The sequence below is a fragment of the Bos grunniens genome, chromosome 2 (assembly GCF_055505025.1).
Source record: "Bos grunniens cultivar Pamir isolate PY7600 chromosome 2, Bosgru_T2T1.0, whole genome shotgun sequence".
Taxonomy (NCBI): Eukaryota; Metazoa; Chordata; class Mammalia; order Artiodactyla; family Bovidae; genus Bos; species Bos grunniens.
This window is the reverse complement of record NC_141166.1, coordinates 41,568,048-41,590,912: the sequence shown is the minus strand read 5'-3', so window position 1 is coordinate 41,590,912 and position 22,865 is coordinate 41,568,048. Positions and strand designations below refer to the sequence as shown.

General features: G+C 41.2%; 1 protein-coding gene across 1 annotated transcript in view; it reads left to right on the top strand.

The window, feature by feature from the left end:
• Window positions 1-22,865, top strand: part of CPO (carboxypeptidase O) — a 63,670-nt gene that overhangs the window by 34,017 nt on the left and 6,788 nt on the right. Inside the window, exons 2-7 of the mRNA XM_086323656.1 lie at window positions 10,236-10,335; window positions 12,314-12,415; window positions 16,656-16,760; window positions 17,872-17,982; window positions 19,383-19,473; window positions 22,194-22,396. Of these exons, the coding sequence (XP_086179782.1) occupies window positions 10,236-10,335; window positions 12,314-12,415; window positions 16,656-16,760; window positions 17,872-17,982; window positions 19,383-19,473; window positions 22,194-22,396 (712 nt within the window). The remainder of the gene's footprint in view (window positions 1-10,235; window positions 10,336-12,313; window positions 12,416-16,655; window positions 16,761-17,871; window positions 17,983-19,382; window positions 19,474-22,193; window positions 22,397-22,865) is intronic.

Here is a 22,865-nt window from a genome sequence, read left to right as displayed (position 1 = left end):
AAAATTTTTATTTTAAAAATGATTGACAAGCCCAAGTTAAATTATGGAAGTGATTTGGCTCAGATATGGGGAATCCAGACAAGATGGCTTCCAGTGCACAGCTCCTCATCCCAGCTCTTGAGCAAAACATTTCAAATCTCCTAGTCCTGGTCCTTGTTGATGGTTTTCATTTTCATTTTCATTATTATTTACTGACATAAAATAATGCCCACTTTCGTATGGCTCTTACCAACTCAAAACATAGGTTAGCTGCCATTTTTGATTCTCCTTACATACTTTGTGTGATGTAATCAGTTCAGTTCAGTCCAGTCGCTCATTCGTGTCCAGTTCCTTGCGACCCCATGAACTGCAGCCTGCCAGGCCTCCCTGTCTATCACCAACTCCCGGTGTCCACCCAAACCCATGTCCATTGAGTCGGTGATGCCATCCAACCATCTCATCCTCTGTCGTCCCCTTCTCCTCCTGCCCTTAATCTTTTCCAGCATCAGGGTTTTTTCCAGTGAGTCAGCTCTTCACATCAGGTGCCCAAAGTATTGGGAGTTTCAGCTTCAACATCAGTCTTTCCAGTGAACACTAAGGACTGATCTCCTTTAGGATGGGCTGGTTGGATCTCCTTGCAGTCCAAGGGACTCTCAGGAGTCTTCTCCAACACCACAGTTCAACAGCATCAATTCTTCACCTCTCAGCTTTCTTTATAGTCCAACTCTCACATCCATACATGACCACTGGAAAAACCATAGCCTTGACTAGACAGACCTTTGTTGGCAAAGTAATGTCTCTGCTTTTCAATATGCTATCTAGGTTGGTCATAACTTTCCTTCCAAGGAGTAAGCGTCTTTTAATTTCATGGCTGCAATCACCATCTGCAGTGATTTTGGAGCCCAGAAAAATAAAGTCAGTCACTGTTTCCACTGTTTCTCCATCTAATTGCCATGAAGTGTTGGGACTGGATGCCATGATCTTCTTTTTCTGAATGTTGAGCTTTAAGCCAACTTTTTCACTCTCCTCTTTCACTTTCATCAAGAGGCTCTTTAATTCTTCACTTTCTGCCATAAGGGTGGTGTCATCTGCATATCTGAGGTTATTGATATTTCTCCCGGCAATCTTGATTCCAGCTTGTGCATCCTCCAGCCCAGCATTTCTCATGATGTACTCTGCATGGAAGTTAAATAAGCAGGGTGACAATATACAGCCTTGACATACTCCTTTTCCTATCTGGAACCAGTCTGTTGTTCCATGTTCAGTTCTAACTGTTGCTTCCTGACCTGTATACAGATTTCTCAAGAGGCAGGTCAAGTGGTCTGGTATTCCCATCAGTTTCAGGGTTTTCCACAGTTTATCATGATCCAGACAGTCAAAGGCTTTGGCATAGTCAATAAAGCAGAAATAGATGTTTTTCTGGAACTCTCTTGCTTTTTCGATGATCCAGTGGATGTTGGCAATTTGATCTCTGGTTCCTCTGCCTTTTTTAAAACCATCTTGAATATCTGATGTAATAGTAGTCCAGAAAATCTACAGTTAACAAGGATGACAAGCTTTGTGATCTTTCCCTTGATCATTTAGGGAGCTTTGTAATCTTTCCCTTGATCATTTAGGGAGGTGGTCTATTATATATATTACATACTCCCAATATGTAGAATCATTTGGATCAAGCCTATGGATCAAGAATATGCTTGATATCCATATGCTCAGTCATGTCCAACTCTTTGTAACCCTTTGGAATGTAGCCCACCAGGCTCCTCTGCCCATGGAATTTTCCAGGCAAGCATACTGGAGTGGGTTTCCATGCTCTCCTCCAAGGGGTCTTCCCAACCCGGGAATTGAACCCCCATCTCTTACATGTCCTGCATTGGCAGGTGAGTTCTTTACCACTAACACCACCTGAGATGCTCCAGTAATTACTGTAAAATACTATGCAGTCAATAAAAATATTTATAATGAGTTTCTATTAGTTTGAGGAAATGTCTTTGGTAGAATATATAATAAAAAGAAGCAAAACAAAATTATATATAGATATAATTTGCACTGTGTTTATTAAAAAATATGCACTGATAAAAGCCTGAAGGGAAATATGTCAAAATATCAGCAGTGGTTAACTGAAGAATGAAGAAGATGGGATTATTCCTTCCTTCTCTCTTCTATTTTTCTTCTCTCTGTACTTCCTAACTTTCCACTTATAAGCAAATGTTAATTTTGTAAGAGAGAAAAAAAATTGAAAATACATTACTGTCATGAAATATTCATGTAACTGTTTCCTAAGTATTTAAATACAAAATTTGCCTCAATATACATTAGGATTTTTTGCCTCTTTCAACATTCCAAAAAAAATTTCATCAAACAATCTTTGATCTGCAGTATTTATTAATAATGTACCCCAAGAGATCATTTTCTCTGTTAAACATTTTATGAATTCCTATTCAAAAAGAATACACAACGTACAATAATCTTTTCATTTGATCGTGAGATGAGACTGGTGATAATCCGGGGGATTAGACAGCTTTTTCCTTCCCTATCTACATGTATTATGCATCACCCAAGAAATTGCCTGGAAACAGGAAGCTGCCTTTTCTAAGTATATGGTTTATATGTTGCTTGAACTAAGTAACATTTGGGGTTTTGAGATATAAGTATTGTGTTTAATGTCATGTAAAATGATCAGCACTTCTAATATTAGGGGTTTTCATTCAAATCTCATATGGTTCACTTTTTTTGCATATTGTATGGGCCCAGTCATTCAATGCTGGGCTTGGACATTTTCCAGACATTTAACTGGGGCAAAGTTGAAGGTCGGTGCTTGATAGTGTCCAGTGACCTTTCATTTATTCCCTTCCATATTGTAAAATTGCTTGGGAATACCAGCTCAGTTGAAACAGAAATTCACCAGCTGCCAGGACTGCTTTTCAGTGTATTCACTTTCCTATGTTACCAAGTAGATGACTGTGATCGAAACAGACCTTTGCTGAACTATGTGATGGAAATAACCATGTTGCCTTGAACAACCACCATCCCTGGTCCCAACCGCACAGGAAAGCATCTGCAGTGATCTCCTTTCCCAGTTGTATAGTCAGTGTGAGGAGTGAGAAGGAAGGGCTGAATGGACTCTTCTCATTAGCTTCATTTCCTCTCCTCTCCCCATTCTGCAAAAGCACTGAAAATAGGTCCCAACGCATTTATAGTGCTAATACTTTTTTAGCTTTCTTGTAGTCCAAATTAGAGATCAATAATTTTTAAAAAAGGCTAATAAACATTTTTATGCATATTTTCTAGAGTATAATGAATGTATAATTGGACTTCCCAGGTGGCACTAGTGGTAAAGAACCCCCCTGCCAATGCAGGTAGATGTGAGATTTGTGGGTTGGATCCCAAAGTCAGGAAGATCCCGGGAGGAGGGCATGGCAACCCACTCCAGTATTCTTGCCTGAGAATCCCATGGACAGAGGAGCCTGGCAGGCTACAGCCCATGGGGAAGTAAAGAGTCAGACATGATAAGCGATTTAGCACGCACACAAATGTCTAATTTAGCCTCTGTAACAAAATCTTCAGAGGAGAAAAAAAAAAATCCAACAACCTGGGACACTAATATTTACCTTAAGGATTGTTGTTAGAACTATACATAGAGTTAGAACAGTGCTGACATACATAACTGCTTGTAAAATATTGGTTGTTATTATAACCAGCTACTTTTCAGTTTGGAATTCTCCTTCTCCTGTCCTCAATATACTTAGTGCACTATTTAATTGGTAATTAGGCTCTAGCTTATCATACCTCACTTTATATTTTTTAATAGCTAAGTTATTTTGCTTTTCATGTATTTATATCTCACTTCCTTAAGTAGATTTTAAGCTCTGTAAAGAAGAAATCTACATTCTATTACTATTACTATGTTATCACTTTTGCATAGAGTCCCAAGGGTGCCTGCCTATTGGATTGTTGAATGAATTAGGTAAGATAATAATGTAAATGTTTAGTCTGGTGCCTAGAATATAGTGCCCAATAAGGGTTAACAAATGTTACTATAACACATATATACTAGATGATTATTTGATAATAGCAGATGAAATGAGCTTCTGAAAATTTATGGGTAAGTTGAATTTTAAAAAATTTTAAACACCAAGGGATGTATGTGTTTTCTTTATAAAATGTTAATATGTTTTGTAAATAATCAGCCTCAACATATTACACTTAGAGTATTTTTAAACTGAAATTGTTCATTCTGAAGCACTCTGATTTTCTTAAAAAATCGAATAAATGATAAGCATTAGAAATTCATCCTTGAGTGGAAAAGTGTATTGCTCCACAAAAATTACAATTTTAATAGCAGTTGTTTCTTGTAATCTCCTTTCAAAATTAATTTCATTGTTTTAACTAATTATCTAGACAATCATATCTTGTGAGCTTTTCTTGGACAGGCTAAATGAAGTACTGCTCATTTAACAATAAAACATTTACAGCTTTGAAGATAAAGAGGTTCTGCTAAGTTCAGATTATTATTATTAATATGGTAACAATTAAAATCATGGAATTGTGTAGAGAAATTGATTTCTACTACAGTGGGTGATTATTATGGTACATGGTGTTAATTGAGCAGATTAAAATATTAAATGTAGTCAGTTCTACATTGGAGTTATATTGATGTGAATGGAACTTGAGTTTTAATTAATTTATCAAAATATTTTGTAGTTTGATATTGTTTGAAGATAATATCAGTTAGATGGCTAAATTATTCTCCATATGATTATTATTTTCAATATTATTGTAGCAAAATAGGGTTTTTACTTAGCATTGTTTTGAATTGCTACTTTGTTTTAACATACATTAAGCATTAACTAAGTTCCAAAATCACTGCAGATGGTGACTGCAGGCATGAAATTAAGATGCTTACTCCTTGGAAGGAAAGTTATGACCAACCTAGATAGCATATTGAAAAGCAGAGACATTACTTTGCCAACCAAGTTCCATCTAGTCAAAGCTATTGTTTTTCCAGTAATCATGTATGGATGTGAGAATTGGGCTATAAAGAAAGCAGAGTGCCAAAGAATTGATGCTTTTGAACTGTGGTGTTGGAGAAGACTCTTGAGAATCCCTTGGACTGCAAGGAGATCCAACCAGTCCATTCTGAAGGAGATCAGCCCTGGGATTTCTTTGGAAGAAATGATGCTAAAGCTGAAACTCCAGTACTTTGGCCACCTCATGCGAAGAGTTGACTCATTGGAAAAGACTCTGATGCTGGGAGGGATTGGGGGCAAGAGGAGAAGGGGACGACAGAGGATGAGAGGGCTGGATGGCATCACTGACTCAATGGACGTGAGTTTGAGTGGACTCCGGGAGTTGGTGATGGACAGGGAAGCCTGGTGTGCTGCAATTCATGGGGTCACAAAGAGTCGGACACGACTGAGTGACTGAATTGAACTGAACTGAGTGCTATTAACATAGAAAGAAATCACTCCAAATATAGTTATTGGGTAAATGAATGATCAATTACTATGCTCTTATAATGAAAATATAACCCTATATTTAACTTAGGTAAAAACTTTTAGTTAGGGAACCAAAACATTCCTCAAACATTTGTGTGGATTGGAGACAGAGAATTAGCTCTATGACTTACTAACTCTGTGACTGTCTGCAAGTTACTTGGTTTCTCTTGGCCTAGTTTCCTTATTTGTAAAACATGCATGATGACATTTCACAGAGTTGAAATGAGAATAAATCATATAGTGTGCATTATTGTTCTGGCACAATATCTGGCACAAAGGAGAGGCATTGAATACTTTTATCAAACTGTTTGTTAAAATATAAGCCATACATGGCTATCTATTTCATAGGCCTATATCTATTATGGGCTTCCCAGGTGGCTCAGTGGTAAAGAATCCACCTGCCAATGCAGGAGACCTGGGTTCTATACCTGAGTTGGGAAGATCCACTGGAGAAGGAAATGGCAACCCAATCCACTCCATTATTCTTGCCTGGGAAATCCCAAGGACAGAGGAACCTGGTGGGCTAAACAGTCCATGAGGTGACAAAAGAGTCAGAGATGACTTAGCAACTAAGCAACAAAGAATATATATTATAGAAATTGAATTAATAACCTTACAAAACAGAAAGCACCAAGCCCAGATGGGTTCACTGGTGAATTCTATGAAATATTTAAGGAAAAGGTTGTATCTCTACAATTTCATCCAAAAAATAGAAGCAGAGGGAATATTTTTTAGTTTCTTTGAGGCCAACCAAATATCAAAACCTCTATTTTTGCTTTATTGACTATGCCAAAGCCTTTGACTGTGTGGATCACAGTAAACGGTGGAAAATTCTTAAAGAGATGGAAATACCAGACCACCTGACCTGCCTCTTGAGAAACTTGTATGCAGGTCAGGAAGCAACAGTTAGAACTGGACATGGAACAACAGACTGGTTCCAAATAGGAAAAGGAGTATGTCAAGGCTGTATATTGTCACCCTGCTTATTTAACTTCTATGCAGAGTACATTATGAGAAACTCTGGGCTGGAAGAAGCACAAGCTGGAATCAAGATTGCTGGGAGAAATATCAATAACCTCAGATATGCAGATGACACCACCCTTATGGCAGAAAGCAAAGAGGAACTAAAGAGCCTCTTGATGAAAGTGAAAGTGGAGAGTGAAAAGTTGGCTTAAAGCTCAACATTCAGAAAACAAAGATCATGGCATCTGGTCCCATCACTTCATGGGAAATAGATGGGGAAACAGTGGAAACAGTGTCAGACTTTATATTTTTGGGCTCCAAAATCACTGCAGATGGTGATTTGAGCCATGAAATTAAAAGACGCTTACTCCTTGGAAGGAAAGTTATGACCAACCTAGAAAGCATATTGAAAAGCAGAGACATTACTTTGCCAACAAAGGACCGTCTAGTAAAGGCTATGATTTTTCCAGTAGTCATGTATGGATGTGAGAGTTGGACTGTGAAGAAAGCTGAGCACCAAAGAATTGATGCTTTTGAACTGTGGTGTTGGAGAAGACTCTTGAGAGTCCCTTGGACTGCAAGGAGATCCAACCAGGCCATTCTGAAGATCAGCCCTGGGATTTCTTTGGAAGGAATGATGCTAAAGCTGAAACTCCAGTACTTTGGCCACCTCATGTGAAGAGTTGACTCATTGGAAAAGACTCTAACGCTGGGAGGGATTGGGGGAAGGAGGAGAAGAGGACAACAGAGGATGAGATGGCTGGATTGCATCACTGACTCGATGGACGTGAGTCTGAGTGAACTCCGGGAGTTGGTGATGGACAGGGAGGCCTGGCGTGCTGCGGTTCATGGGGTCGCAAAGAGTCGGACATGACTGAGCTACTGAACTGAAATATCAAAACCAGTCAAAGACATCATGAGGCAAAAAACACTATAGATTAATATCTCTCATGAACATAGATGTAAAAATGCACCACAAAACACTAGCAAATTAAATCCAAAAATGTATAAAATGAATTCTACACCAGGCCCACTGACTGAATTTATCCCAGATATGCAAGCCTAGTTTAACATTTGATAACCAAATAATGTAATCCATTACATCAATAGGCTAAAAATTTAAAAATCACATGATCATGTCAGTAGATGCAGGAAAAAAAATTTGAAAAAATCCAATAAATGGTGCTGGAACAATTGGACATCCACACACACAAAAAGTGAATCTAGACACAGACCTACAGCCTTTACAAAAATTAACTCAAAAAGGATTATGGACCTAAAAAATGTAAAATGTAAAACCATAAAACTCCTAGAAGATAATGTAGGAGAAAGCCTAGATAAATTTGGGAATAGTGATGATTTTTTAAATACATCACCAAAGACATGAACCATGAAGTATATAATTGATAACCTATACTTTATTAAAATTAAAAACTTCTTCAAAAGATAATGTCAAGAGAAGGAGAAGACTAGGTACAAAATGAGAGAAAATATTTGCAAAAGACATATCTGATAAAGCACAGTTATCTCAAACATACAAAGAACTCTTTGTTAACAACAACAAAGAGACAACCTGATTTTAAAAATGGACAAAGGACCTGAATGGACACCCCTCACCAAAGAGGATACACAGGTGGCAGATAAACAGAGGACACATCGCTGGAGAGAATGCGAAATGGCACGGTCCCTTCAGTCACTCCAGAAGACCACTTGGTAGTTTCTTACAAAATTAAATATACTCTTGCCATATGATCTAGCAAACATGCTCCGTGGTATGATCCAAATGAATTGAAAACTTACGTCCACAAAACACTGCACACAGCTGTATATGGCAGCTTTACTCGTAATTTCTAAAACTTGGAAGCCACCAAGATATCCTTCAGTGGGTGAATGGATAAATAAACTGTGGTAATACAGACAGTAGAACATCAGACAGCGCTAAAAACCTGCCTGCCAAGGCAGGAGACATAAGAGACCTGGGTCCGATCCTGCTTTGGGATGATCCCTTGGAGGAGGGCACAGCAACCCACTCCAGTATTCTCGCCTAGAGAATCCCCATGGACAGAGGAGCCTGGAGACTACAGTCCATAGGGTTGCTCAGAGTTGGACAAGACTGAAGCGACTTAGCATGCACAAAAAGAAATGAACTATCAAGCCCTAAAAAGACATAGAAGAAAGTTAAAATATTACTAAGTGAAGGAAACCAATCTGAAAAGGCCACATGCTGTATGATTCCAACTACATGACATTCTATAAAAGGCAAAACTAAAACTGAAAAGATCAGTGGTTGCCAGGGGTTAGGTGGGAGGGAAAGATGCATAGGCAGATCAGAGAAGATTTCTAGGGCAGTGAAGCTCTTCTGTATGATACTATTAATATAATGGTGGATACACATCATTATACATTTGTCCAGATCCATAGAATGTACAACAGCAAGAGTGAACCCTCATGTAACCTGTGGACTTTGGGAAATAATGATGTGTCTATGTAGGTTTATTATAACAAACAGACTGCTCTGGTGTGGGATGTTGGTAATGGGGGAGGTTGTGTGTGTCGGAGAGGGGCAGGGAACAGTAAGTATATAAGAACTCTCAGTATTTTTCATCCAATTTTGCTGTGAACCTAAAACTCCTCTAAAAAACAAAGCTTGTTTTTAAAAATTATAAACCACTGCATTAAGATTCTTACAACTGTATACAGTAGTGTGGTTAATACTTCAGGCTTTTCACTCAGGCTGTCAGAGTTTAAGTCCTAATAATACTTCCCCTGTGACTCAATTTCTTCATCTCTGAAATGGGAGTAATAAGAATACTTTGGGGCTTTCCTGGTGGCTCAGTGATAAAGAATCTACCTGCAAAAAAGAGATGCAGTTTGACCCCTTGTCTGGGAAGATTCTGTGTGCTGTGGAGCAACTAAGCCCGTGTGCCAGAACTATTGAGCCTATGCTTTAGAACCTGGGAGCTGCAATAAGAGAAGCCGCTGCAATGAGAAACACCAGCACTGCAGCTAGAATGTAGCCCCTGCTCACAACAACTAGAGAAAGCCCACTTGTAGCAACACAAAGACCCAGTGCAGCCAAAAATAAATAAATAAAATTATTTTTTAAAAAGAGAATACCTTATCCTAGGACTTAACCAGTGGTCCAGTGGCTAAGACTTCACCTTTTCCAGTTCAGGAAACGTGGGTTTGATCCCTGGTCTGGGAACAAAGGTTCCATATGCCTCTGCTGCTGCTAAGTCACTTCAGTCTTGTCAGACTCTGTGCGACCCCATAGACGGCAGCCCACCATGCTTCCCCGTCCCTGGGATTCTCCAGGCAAGAACACTGGAGTGGGTTGCCATTTCCTTCTCCAATGCATGAAAGTGAAAGTGAAGTTGCTTAGTCGTGTCCGACTCTAGCGACTCCATGGACTGCAGCCTACCAGGCTCCTCCGTCCACGGGATTTTCTAGGCAAAAGTACTGGAGTGGGGTGCCATTGCCTTCGCCATATGCCTCAGGGTGTGGCAAAAAAAAAAAAAAAAAACCTCATCTTAGAGTTTTCCAAAAAAAGTAAGAGATTTATTATCTCTCTGAATTATCCCAGCCTCCCTGCAAAGTCCCCAACCCGCAGATGAAGAAACTGCAGCTCAGAGGGGCTCAGTGGTACCCATGGTCTCACAGTTTGTAAGCTCCAGAGACGAGACTTGAGGACTGACTTCCGTCCTCAAGGTGCTGTGCATGTTGGTTTCCACTGCTTTTATCATCAACCTTCCAACCCTCATGGTATCCTGGTTTCATGGCTGCTTTTTGTCTTTGCAGATCCCTCACACAACAGAGACAAGAAGTTGTGGATAAAGTAGTGAGTCCGTGGAGGATCCTGGAGACATATTCTTATAACAGATACCACCCCATGGGGGAGGTAAGCACGGACACATGGGGGGTGGGGTTGGTGGCGGTTACAACTGCTTTACGGTGGGCAAGGGATAGTTCATATCCCTGTTAATATCTACAGACCAGAGGGCCCCAGAATGAGAAGGTGAGATTTGTCTGTGCACTGAGGCCAAGGGATTCACAAACATCATCCTGTGACCATCAACATTACAGATACAAATCTAGTGATAGAAATAAAAAGGCAAATCAACAACCAAAAGAAAACAAAAAAAAGAAAAAGGATGCCCCAATCAGTTTTTCTAGTGTAAACATGGATCAAAATTAAATGTTACTCTCGTTCATCAAGTCTTTTAACTGCTTTAAGTAGGGCAGGATCAGTGTGTATATGGATGTAAAACACAGGTGGAGAAGCCTTCTGATTGATTCCCGTTTAGCTGAAAGGGTGGTATTTCTGGTAGGATACAAGAAAGACAGGCAACAGCTCTCGAAAGAAATATTTGTATTGCTATGAAGATATGTTTAATGGTTTTTGAAACTGGATACAGTAAAAAGTATATATGCATATATGTGGTGTGTGTATGTGGTATTATGTATTATTTCTTTCGAAGTAAACATTTCTAAAAATAGAATTACTGGGTTAAACAATCATTTACATTTTTTATATAAATGCCCAAATTGCCCTCCAGCAAGGCTTTGCCACTTATTTTCTCAGTCTTGGGGAATATATTAATATTTTCCAGATTTTTTTTTTTCAAAGAGTACAAGAAAGAATTTACACTTTCTTCTGTAACATTCACCCCAAAATACTAAAGTCTCTTAGATTTTCTTTTTTAAACAAGATCCAGTAAGATCCATGAGAAGTGTATGTGCTGGTATCAGAGATGAGATATACTTGGCTCGGCTACTTGCTCTGTGACCTTGTCCAAGACATTTAATCTCTATGTTCCTCAGTTTCCTTATATGTGAAAAAGGAATAGCAGTACTTCTCCTGCAGTTTGGTTGTGAGAATAAATGAAATCGGCTACACTTTTACTGATGAAGCAATAAATAAAATGATAGCTGCAACTGTGATGTGCTATTTATATCTCTCCCAGGACTCAGGGCACTGCATCTGATCCAGTCTCATCACAGAAAAGCATATAGTACCCATGTGATGAGTTGTTAATCTCTTCCCTCAGTTAAGTATTATTACTGTTATAATAATGCATTTTATCCATAGATATTCCATGCCAAAGATGAAAGTCAATTGAGACACAGAAATTTGTCTCAGAATTGAGAGAAAATTGAGACAAAGTCAATTAAGACACAGAAATTCAAATAGAATTTGTTATGCCAAATTAATTATTATCATTTACCATAATTCTTATCATTCAGATAATTCTGCTAGACAGAAATTGAATGTGGAGGGTATCATATGCTGAGGACTGTCCTAATATGTCTTATCTTGGTTAATTGCTTATTTCATTCTCCCTTAAAGGACCCTTAAAGGACTTTATTTCATTCTCTCCTTAAAGTTATTAACTTGGTCTTGATTTAGAAATTTCACTGTTCTGCGAAGGGGCATACCCAGACTCTTCTCCAATTTTGGATCCATGGACATTAACAAAGGATATTTTGGGGATTCAAAGAAGATCCCACAAAATAAGCTTATCCTGAAATTTCTGGCATGATTGAGTGCCACAGCAAAGTCCAGAAGTCTGATGGCTATCTGAAAATTGTGTGATTGGACAATGTTTCGGAAGTGTTATTCTGCATTGTTGAACTTGATATTCTCAATCATTTATTTGTGAAGTTCAACAGGGTGTCCTAGCCTGGGGGTAGAGTAGATCTTTAAAGAATAAGGGAGAAGGGACAGTTACAATTCATTGGTTTAGTCTTTCATTTGTGTGCTAATGAACAGCCAAGAGCTGAGAGTTCAGTATCTTGATGAAAGAAACAATTATCTTAATTAGAGGCAAGCAAAGGATCTTCTAACTGATAACCTCAGCCCTCCCTGGCTGTTTCAGATCTACCAGTGGATGAGTGAGATAAGGGAGAAGTACACGGAAGTGGTGACACAGCATTTCCTAGGAATGACCTATGAGAGCCGGCCCATGTACTATTTGAAGGTGAGTGAGAAGGCTGAGAGTTACAGCTTTATCCAAGGATATTGGCTTACTATTCAGGGGCTACTCAGAAGTACGGACAAGGTTAAAGAGACAGGACAGAGAGATGCTGACTTTTCCACCCTAAACTGGGCATTTAAAATTAACAACTTGTAAATGCTTACATATTAATCATCTGGGTGGAATCATATTCGGAAGTAAAGAGAACTTCGGAAGTAAAGAGAACTTGGAATGGCTGGGTGACACCACGGGCCTGCTTGCTCAGTCGCTCAGTTGTGTCCAATTCTTTGCAGTCCCATGGGTTGTAGCCCATTGGGCTCCTCCGTCCATGGGATTTCAGGCAAGAATACTGGAGTGGGTTGCCATTTCCTTCTCTAGGGGATGCTCCTGACCTAGCAATAAATCTGCATTTCTTCAGACTCCTTCATTGGCGCTAGGATTCTTTACCACTGTACTACCTAAGGCCCAGAAGTAAGAACTTACTCCTTAGTTTTCTTCCTGCTGGGCCTCACTTGTCCCTGCTAAAACCGAGGAACTTAGAATCACGGATGGTGGTTGAAAAGGACTTAAGACGCTCTGGCGGAGAGGTTTCCAGACTGTGTTCTGTGAAGGCCTTGATGCCTCTAGCGCTCCCACAGTTGGGGTGGTGGGGGCAGGAAGGATGGTCTGCATAAGGGTGACATCCCCAGTTCACTTTTCATGCTTTTGAGTTTTTACAAAATTGTTTTTTAAACACATTCAGTTCAGTTGCTCAGTCGTATCTGACTCTTTGCGACCCCATGGACTGCAGCATGCCAGGCCTCCCTGTCCATCACCAACTCCCAGAGTTTACTCATACTCATGTCCATTGAGTCTGTGATGCCATCCAACCATCTCATCCTCTGTCATCCCCTTCTCCTCCCACCTTCAATCTTTCCCAGCATCAGGGTCTTTTCAAATGAGTCAGCTCTTCACATCAGGTGGCCAAAGTATTGGAGTTTCAGCTTCAATATCAGTCCTTCCAATGAACACCCAGGCCTGATCTCCTTTAGGACTGGTTGGATCTCCTTGTAGTCCAAGGAACTCTCAAGAGTCTTTTCCAATACCACAGTTCAAAAGCATCAATTCTTCAGCACTCAGCTTTCTTTAACACATTATTTTCCATAAAAATATTTGAACATTATGGACAACCTTTATTTTTGGTTCCCTCATTTTTTTTTCCCAAGATATTTCTGTGTTGTTGGGTGTTGTCATTATAGACATGCCTGAACCGGCTAAGTCGGCTCCTGCCCCTAAAAAGGGCTCTAAAAAAGCTGTGACCAAGGCCCAGAAGAAGGACGGTAAGAAGCGCAAGCACAGCCGCAAGGAGAGCTACTCCGTGTACGTGTACAAGGTGCTGAAGCAAGTCCATCCGGGCACCGGCATCTCGTCCAAGGCCCCGGGAATCATGAACTCCGTCAACGACTTTTTCGAGCGCATCGCTGGCGAGGCATCGCGCCTGGCGCATTACAATAAGTGCTCGACTATCACATCCAGGGAGATCCAGACCACCGTGCGCTTGCTGCTACCTGGGGAGCTGGCCAAGCACGCCGTGTCCAAGGGCACTAAGGCTGTCACCAAGTATACCAGCTCCAAGTAAATATTATATGCCTAGCCGCTGTTAACAGAGAAGGCAATGGCACCCCACTCCTGTACTCTTGCCTGGAAAATCCCATGGACGGAGGAGCCTGGTGCAGTCCATGGGGTCGCGAAGAGTCGGACACGACTGAGCAACTTCACTTTCACTTTTCATTTTCTGAGGGAACAAAGACCCAGAGAAGTAAAGTGACTTGTGCAAAGTCACAAAGCCAGATCATAGCATAGCCAGAGGAATAAGCCATTCCCAAAGTTCTCTGCCCCTTTTGCATATGACATAATGAAAAATGTTTGAGGCTGATTAACCACTTTTCCATAGACTCTCAGGTTCAGACCAGTGATTTTTCAATCCTGATTGCTTAATACTGATGCCTGGGTCCCATTCACAGAGATTCTGAGCTAATTGCTCCAGGATGGGTCCCAGGCACCCCTTGAAAGCTCCCTAGATGATCCTAAGGTACAGGCAGGGTTGACAACTGCTACACCTAATCAGTGGGTTTTCAAAGGGCGGCCCTGGACCAGCAGCATCAGCATTACCTGGGAACTTGTTAGAAATGCACATGCTTGGGCCTAACTGCCAGTCTACTGAATCAGAAACTCTGGAGTTGGGCTCAGCAATCTGTGCTTTAACAAGCCCTCCCCCAGGTCATTTTGATGGACACTCAAGTTTCAGAGGGCTTCCCTGGTGGCTCAGATGGTAAAGAATCCACCTGCAATGTGGGAGACCGGCGTTCAATCCCTGAGTTGGGAAGATCCCCTGGAGAAGGCACAGCAACCCATTCCAGTATTCTTGCCTGGAGAATCCCCATGGACAGAGGAACCTGGTAGGCTACAGTCCATGAGGTTACAAAGAGTTGGACATGACTGTGTAACTAAGCACACACACACAAGTTTCAGGACCACAGTGCATTTCTAACAAGTTCCCAGCTGGTGCTGATATTACTGGCCCAGGACTGCTCTTCAAGAACCATCACCAAAGCAGTTTGGCATTAAAAACTAGCATTATTTGTTTGCTGTCCTCTTACTACTTACTATAGACATGTTATTTTGCAAAGCACATCCTCAAATTTTAGTTACTCACAGTTACAAAGAAGTCTATTGACTTCAAAACAGAATTTACCCAGGAGTTGACTGCTATGTTAAACGTGGGCCACCTACCTACGTGACTTTCCATAGGCTGTCAAGCTGAGCTGAGTCAGCCAAGAAGATATCTAAACATCCTTTGCACAGGACATCTTTTAAAAAAGAGAATTGACATGTAATAAGGAGACAATAAAGGTAAACTTACGGTCATATATATATATTCATAAAAGAGGGAATTATAAGACAGAATTAAGGTGAAAGGTACATTAGGAGCTTTGAAAATGGGTGAGGCTAAAAGGAAAAATTCCTTGAATATAATGAGTTCAAGCCGCATATTTCAAAATTCGTAACTTTCTCGTAGATACAGAGGGAGAACCTTCATCAGTCCAACTCCCAGGAGCTTTCAATGAACAAGAGTCCAGGACGTTTACAAAACAGAACCAGATGTGACTGTTACAAACATGGGCATGTTCACAGCTTCTCCACCAAAGAGGATCTGTAATTGCTAGGTTAATCCATAATTGCCCCAAAAGAGGAGGGGATCTCTATTGCTTTGAGTGAGGCTGGACACGAATGACAAGTGGGAAGAGGAGAAAGAAGACTGGGTCAGCTGGGACTGGAGGAGTCTCTAAAGAAAGAGGAAATTAATGAATTTAATAAGCATTGCAGGACATTGTGTATTTGGATCCTTTCTCAGTTTTCAAGAAGTTTAAATGTAGTACATGTGTGCATGTTAAGTCGCTTTAGTTGTGCCTGACTCTTTGAGACTCTGTGAACTATAGCCCGCCGCTCCTCTGTCCATGTGATTTTCTAGGCAGAAACACTGGAGCGGGTTGCCATTTCCTTCTCCAGGGTATCTTCCCAACCCAGAGATTGATCCGGCATTTCTTATGTCTCCTGCATTGGCTGGGGGGTTCTTTACTGCTGAGCCATTGGGGAAGCCCTTAAATGTAGACTGGGATTCAATTTAAGTTCTTTTGATTCTTGAATGTTACTGCTTGTGTACTTTTTTACTCTGAGTGAACTCTATGTGGGAAGGTTTTATACAGTTTATAGAGATTTAGCGTCACAGTTTGTGGCTTGGAAGTTTTGGCCTTTATTTAAAGTTAGGGAATAATTTAAGGTATAGGGAAGACCAGGCTTTGTGTGGGGGACGCAGGGGAGTCAGTAAGTTGTCCTAAGAAAAATAAGAGAGCAAGCGTAACCATCAGTTCAGTTCAGTTCAGTTCATTTCAGTCGTTCTGTCGTGTCTGATGCTTTGCAACCCCATGAATTGCAGCACGCCAGGCCTCCCTGTCCATCACCAACTCCTGGAGTTCACCCAAACCCATGTCCATTGAGTCGGTGATGCCATCCAGCCATCTCATAACTATAGGAGGGTCATATTGGTGGGTGTCTTTACCAGCAGCCTTGCCTCATCCTTGAAACCACGGAATGGAGGGAGACAGGTGCCCTTAGGGGAATAAAAAAAAGATCTAATAACTTTTCACAGTGGCTTGCAATCATAAGCAATTATTTGATAATGGAACACAAATGTCCCCTCCAGATCAGCCAACCATCCAGTAACCCCAAGAAGATTATCTGGATGGACTGTGGAATTCATGCCAGGGAATGGATTGCCCCTGCTTTCTGCCAGTGGTTTGTGAAAGAAGTAAGTGTTTTTAACTTTCTCACAATGGCTAGTTGTGCTTAGTCGCTCAGTCGTGTCTGACTCTTTGCAACGTCATGGACTGTAGCCCTCCAGGCTCCTCTTCCCATGGGGATTCTCCAGGCAAGAATACTGGAGTGGGTTGCCATGCCCTCCTCTAGGGGATCTTCCTGACCTAGGGACTGAACCCAGGTCTCACACATAGCAGGCGGATTCTTTACTGTCTGAGACACCAGGTGGTTAACTACCCTACAAAACACCTGTCACGTCTCGGCTATTTGGAGAGCACGTTTCTTTTCACATGTTGGCAAGGCAGCTCTCCACTGAGCTGCTCCTTCACCTCAAAGTGAATGGAATTCATAAGTAGGTTCACTGAAAACTGAGTTAGATGTTCTGGTGTCTTTTTAGTGCACCCAAAATCATTTTTATTGGAAGGTAAGCAAATCTAAATGGAGAAGAAAATATATCTTGGGAGTCAGAGATGAATTTGAATCCCAGAGCCATCTCTTTCTAATAGTCTGGTGCACAATTTCTAACACCAGGACCCGTAGTTTTTCACCTGCAAAAGGTGTATGAAATGACTACTTCAGTGCCTGTTGTGTGGATTAAGAGATTAACACAGAAACTATCAATACCTGGCACCGTGAATTCTCACATATTACCTATACCCCTCCTTAGGGAATAAGACTTTAAAATTAATATAAGATACTTTTGTGTCAAGCCTTTTCAGAAGCCCAAACAGGATGACATCCACAAGGAGTAGTTCTCAAAGTGTAGTTCCTAGACCCACAGCATCAACATAACTGGGAACTTGTTCAAAATGCAAATTCTGGGTTTCCACCTCACTACCTCATACCTAGTGAATTGGGGCTAGGGGTGGAGATGGGGGGTGTATAGCCAGGTGGGCAGTATGTTAACAAGCCAGCCTCCAGGTGATTCTGATATGTGCAGAGGTTTCAGAAAGACCACACATTGAACAGGACAGTTGAGGCAGGATTGATGGGCAAAGGCCAGTGTACACTCACGTCCTATGATTAAGCTGAAATTGTCAGAAAATTGAGAGAAAAGACCTCTTCCCAGGATCATTCCAAATATTTTTCTATCAAATGTCCAGATTCTACAGAACTATGAAGACAACTCAAGGATAAGAAGGCTCCTTAAAAACCTGGACTTCTACGTGCTTCCGGTTTTTAACATAGATGGTTACATCTACACTTGGACGACTGTGAGTACATTGAGTTTGGTCCTGGGATGGGTTCACGAACTAGATATTGATTCAGGTTCATTTTCTGACTTCAGTCACTGCAACTATAAAAATGTTTTGTGGTCATTTAAAGGAGGAAACCTCATTTGGAATTAAAATCCACATTTTTAAGTCAACAATCTAAGTTAAGTTTAGGATCAAGGAGGCTGAAGGCCTTTTTTGAACATTTTTGTTTGTTTGTTTTTGACTTATTCCCAGTGTTTCAGCCAGACTTAATTTTCTTCAACCCCATCTCTTTAACATTTGTGGATTGCCTGTCACCTGATAAGGATTATGTTGGTATAAAATTCCTACACTACTGTGTATCCTTAAATCAGTTCTTGAAACATGAGTGGCACAAATAATCTATAAATTCTAACCCAACCTTTATTTTTCCATGGTGGTCATGCATATGGAGTTGTGGACAGGGGAACATCTCATAAAATTATTTTTTTTTTTGGCTGCATTGGGTCTTTGTTGCTTTGTGCAGGCTTTCTCTAGTTGCAGTAAGCTTGGGGTACTCTCCGTTGCTGTGTGTGGACTTCTCATTGCGGGGGCTTCTTCTGCTGCCAAGCACAGACTCGAGGGTGCACAGGCTCAGTAGCTGTGGAGCACAGGCTTAGTTGTTCTGTAGCATGTGGGGGTCTTCCTGACCAGGGATTGAAACCTGCATCGACAAGTGGATTTATATCCGCTACACCACCAGGGAAATCCAAGATTTTTATTTAATAGACAACTTCCTCTTTTAAAATGTTTCTAAAGCATACCGCTCCAGACGTCAGAGCCCTGTTTCTAGGGAGTATTCATTCCTCCCACTTCTTCCAGCTCCCCCAGACCTTCAAGGGACCCCTTTCTCTGTAACGGCCTCTCTGGCCCAGTATGAATCAAGCCCTTCCCTTCCAGCTTGTCTGGTGAAACATGTCTTTATCCCTATCTCTACTCATCAGTTGTCTGCTTCCAGAAATGTGCACAAACCATCTCTGATGCACCTGCAAGAGCCTTTTTCCATCTGCCAAGCCATTTCTCTTTCATTCTTTATCACTTGAACCTAAAAAAATGACTCTCTGAAGCTTTTCCTGATTAAGCAGATCACATCCACCAGGCACTATTAATCTGCCCATGAGGGAGAGGCCAAATTACCCCTCCAAAGTGATGGTTTACACACATGTGCACTTAGGGTTGTACAGATGTTCCTGTTATTGGGGGTTACTAACCCATCTGGGGGACTAAAAATTAAATGCACTAGCTTCATAATGTTGAGGCAGGTTCTTCCAGACAGTCCTAGGAACTATTTTTCATGTTCAAGGACCACCCATCATCACTAACACTGTGATTTATGAGACCTTAGAATGACAACATCCCTGTTTGTTTCCCTGTTACAGGATCGGCTTTGGAGGAAGTCCCGTTCATCCCATAATAATGGCACATGTTTTGGAACAGATCTCAATCGAAACTTTGATGCATCCTGGTGTAGTAAGTACATGCTTACTAAGTACATCATTAGTAAGTAGATGAATAACAAAAAGCAAAAAAATGGAGCAGAGAAGCTAGGAAAGAGGTGCATTACTAGAGTTAGTACTATTTATGTATGCAACTTTTGAAATAAACATCTAATATTGTATAGCTTTCTGGACTTCCTGGTCGGTGTTACTCTGTCTAAAGAGATGATATTATCTATGCAATAAGAACAGCAACACTCATATGCAGGACTCTTTTCAAGTGAGATTGCCTAAAAAAGGGCAACGATGACTTTGATCAGTGTGCATATATTTGAAACTCATCACTCTTTTTAAAAATATATCGTTCAGTCACTAAGTCATGTCTGACTCTTTGTGACCCCATGGACTGCAGCATGCCAGGCTTCCATGACCTTCACTATCTCCCAGAGTTTGTTCAAACACATGTCCATTGAGTCAATGATGCCACCCAACCATCTCATCCTCTGTTGCCCGCTTCCCCTCCTGCCCTTGGTCTTTCCTAGCATCAGAGTCTTTTCCAATGAGTCAGCTCTTCACATCAGGTGGCCAAAGTATTGGGCTTCAGCTTCAGCATCAGTCCTTCCAATGAATATTCAGGATTTGTTTCCTTTAGAATTGACTGGTTTAATCTCCTTGCTGTCCAAGGAACTCTCAAGAGTCTTCTCCAGCACCACAATTTGAACGCATCAATTCTTTGGTGCTCAGCCTTCTTTATGGTCCAACTCTCACATCTGTACATGACTACTGGAAAAACCACAGCTTTGACTATATGGACCTTTGTTGACAAAGTGATGTCTCTGCTTTTTAATACACTGTCTGGGTTTGTTATACCTTTTCTTCCCAGGAGCAAGTGTCTTTTAATTTCATGGCTGCAGTCAGCATCCATAGTGATTTTGAAGCCCAAGAAAATGTGTGTCCCTGTTCCCATTGTTTCCCCAACTATTTGCCATGAAGTGATGGGGCCAGATGCCATGATCTTAGTTTTTAATGTGGAATTTTAAGCCAGCTTCTTCACTCTCCCTTTTCACTTTCATCAAGGATCTCTTTAGGAATTGGTATAAAGAAAAGTCAGAGAATTATCCTTGCAGATATTTTTTACAACATGAGGGCAGAACAAAACAAACATTTTCTTCTCATCAAGGCATTTTCATGTTTCTGAATCTGAACAGACTCAATAGATTGGAAGCAAATAGAAATAAGGATGGATAAGAGCAGTCTGGTTAAAAACCAAATGACAAAGGTTCAGATTCGGTGGCTGTGTGTGTGATCTTGGAAAAATTGCTCTCTCGGCTTCAGTTTTCTCTTTTTTTAAAAAATGTGGCTCAACATAATACCATCTTATCAGGAGGTTGTCGTGGGGATTCAATGAGATGTATCAACTTGAAAAATATTCACAACCTAAAAGTTGAGGATTATGTTTTATTCGGAGAGAATTTTTAGGACTTCAAGCTTGGGAGACAGTGTATGAAGTGACCTTGAGAGAGCTACTCTGAGCAGGTGAGGGGGAAAGCCAGGTTTATGTAGAGTTTCGCAATAAAGAGCAGGTGGTCTGAAGGTCAAAATATTATTGTTAATGAAAGAAGACAGATATACCAAGATAAGGAATTTAACCCTTTCTGTGTATGGGAAGATGCAAGAGTCTGGACTGAAACCATTCCTTTGATATGCACCTCAGCTATCTGGGGCCAGTATTGTCTGTTTTTCACCTCCTGAACTTCCTTGGGGCTCACTGCAGAGAGTGGCTGCATTTTGATGGCTGCTAGATGGCAAGTATTCTTCTCCTTCCCGAGTTCCCCCAGGGCTCAGCTCACACTGAAGGGCTGCAATTGGTGATGACTATGAGGTCGGCCCTGGGATTTCTTTGGAAGGAATGATGCTAAAGCTGAAACTCCAGTACTTTGGCCACCTCATGCGAAGAGTTGACTCACTGGAAAAGACTCTGATGCTGGGAGGGATTGGGGGCAAGAGGAGAAGGGGACGACAGAGGATGGCTGGATGGCATCACTGACTCGACGGACGTGAGTCTGAGTGAACTCCGGGAGTTGGTGATGGACAGGGAGGCCTGGCGTGCTGCGATTCATGGGGTCGCAAAGAGTTGGACACGACTGAGAGACTGATCTGATCTGATGATATCCTTGTTTACTGATATGGCAGGAAATATCCCATTTCTCAGATGTCTCACAGGAGGGGCTGAGCACAGTGCCCAGCATGGAAAAGGTACTCTGTTGATGGTCCTTATTATTACTGGTGAAGACAACTGACTGAAAATAGCTGTTTTTCTATCCTTGCAAAATAGCTCTAGAGAGACTCATGCCAGTAAAACAGCAAGAGAGACACTTAGGACAATAAGACTATGACAGAGGCTGACCCTGGAACCCAAGAACTGGTTCCCAAGCATTCGTTTCAGGGTTCCCCAAAAATTTAAGTGAAAGATTGCTGAAAATGCTTTTCCTTTTTGCATCTTCCTTTCCCAGCCACATAAGCAGGGAGTTTGCTTCTAAATCTGAACATCAGCCCTCCTGCCTTTCTGTGCTCCTCCTTAAATGACATTTAACCAGGACAAACTTAGACAAGCAAAGGCAAGCCTTGATTCCACCCACAGATGCCCTGAGTAAGAGTGAATCCTCGCAACCCACCCCCCGATCTCAACCCCCACCCAGGTTGGTGCTAAACGGAGACCATGATGCCTTCCTTGGGGTTTCCTGTATATTTCAGGTATCGGTGCATCTCACAACTGTGAAAGTTTAACATTTTGTGGAATGGGACCCATGTCTGAACCAGAGACGAAAGCTGTTTCCAGCTTTATCGAGAGCAAGAAGGAGAACATTGCCTGCTTCCTGACCATGCACTCTTATGGACAGCTCATTCTCGTGCCTTATGGCTACACCAAAAATAAATCAAATAACCATGAGGAATTGGTAAGCCCATACACAGTGCCGGAGCCCTGAGAGGCCTCAGTAGGACTCTGCCTTCTTTACCCCCTCGTTTCCTTTAATAGGATTTTGGCTCCAGCCCTGCTTTTGTTCCCTCTGCTTTTCCTTATTTTCTTTCTCCCGCTTTTCTCACCTTGCCAGACGCCTGCTGGGAAGACTTCAGGTTAAATGCTGCTTTACCTACGTTAATTAACTACCTGTTTCGAAAAGTGTCAAGTTGGGAGACATCTTAGGTATTCGTGTATAATATAAATGAGATGATTATGTTAATAATCTGTAGGAATGTGCTTTCATTTCTGTAAATTCTCTTGAAGCTCAGTTCAGCAATTATAGCTTCTGAACCGTGCTTTAAAGAACTTGCCAGCTGTTAGTGGAATATGGCATATCTAAAATAACATGGCTAAATAATATCTGCTCTCTTCTCTGCTCAACACAATGCTTTATTTCCCTCTGA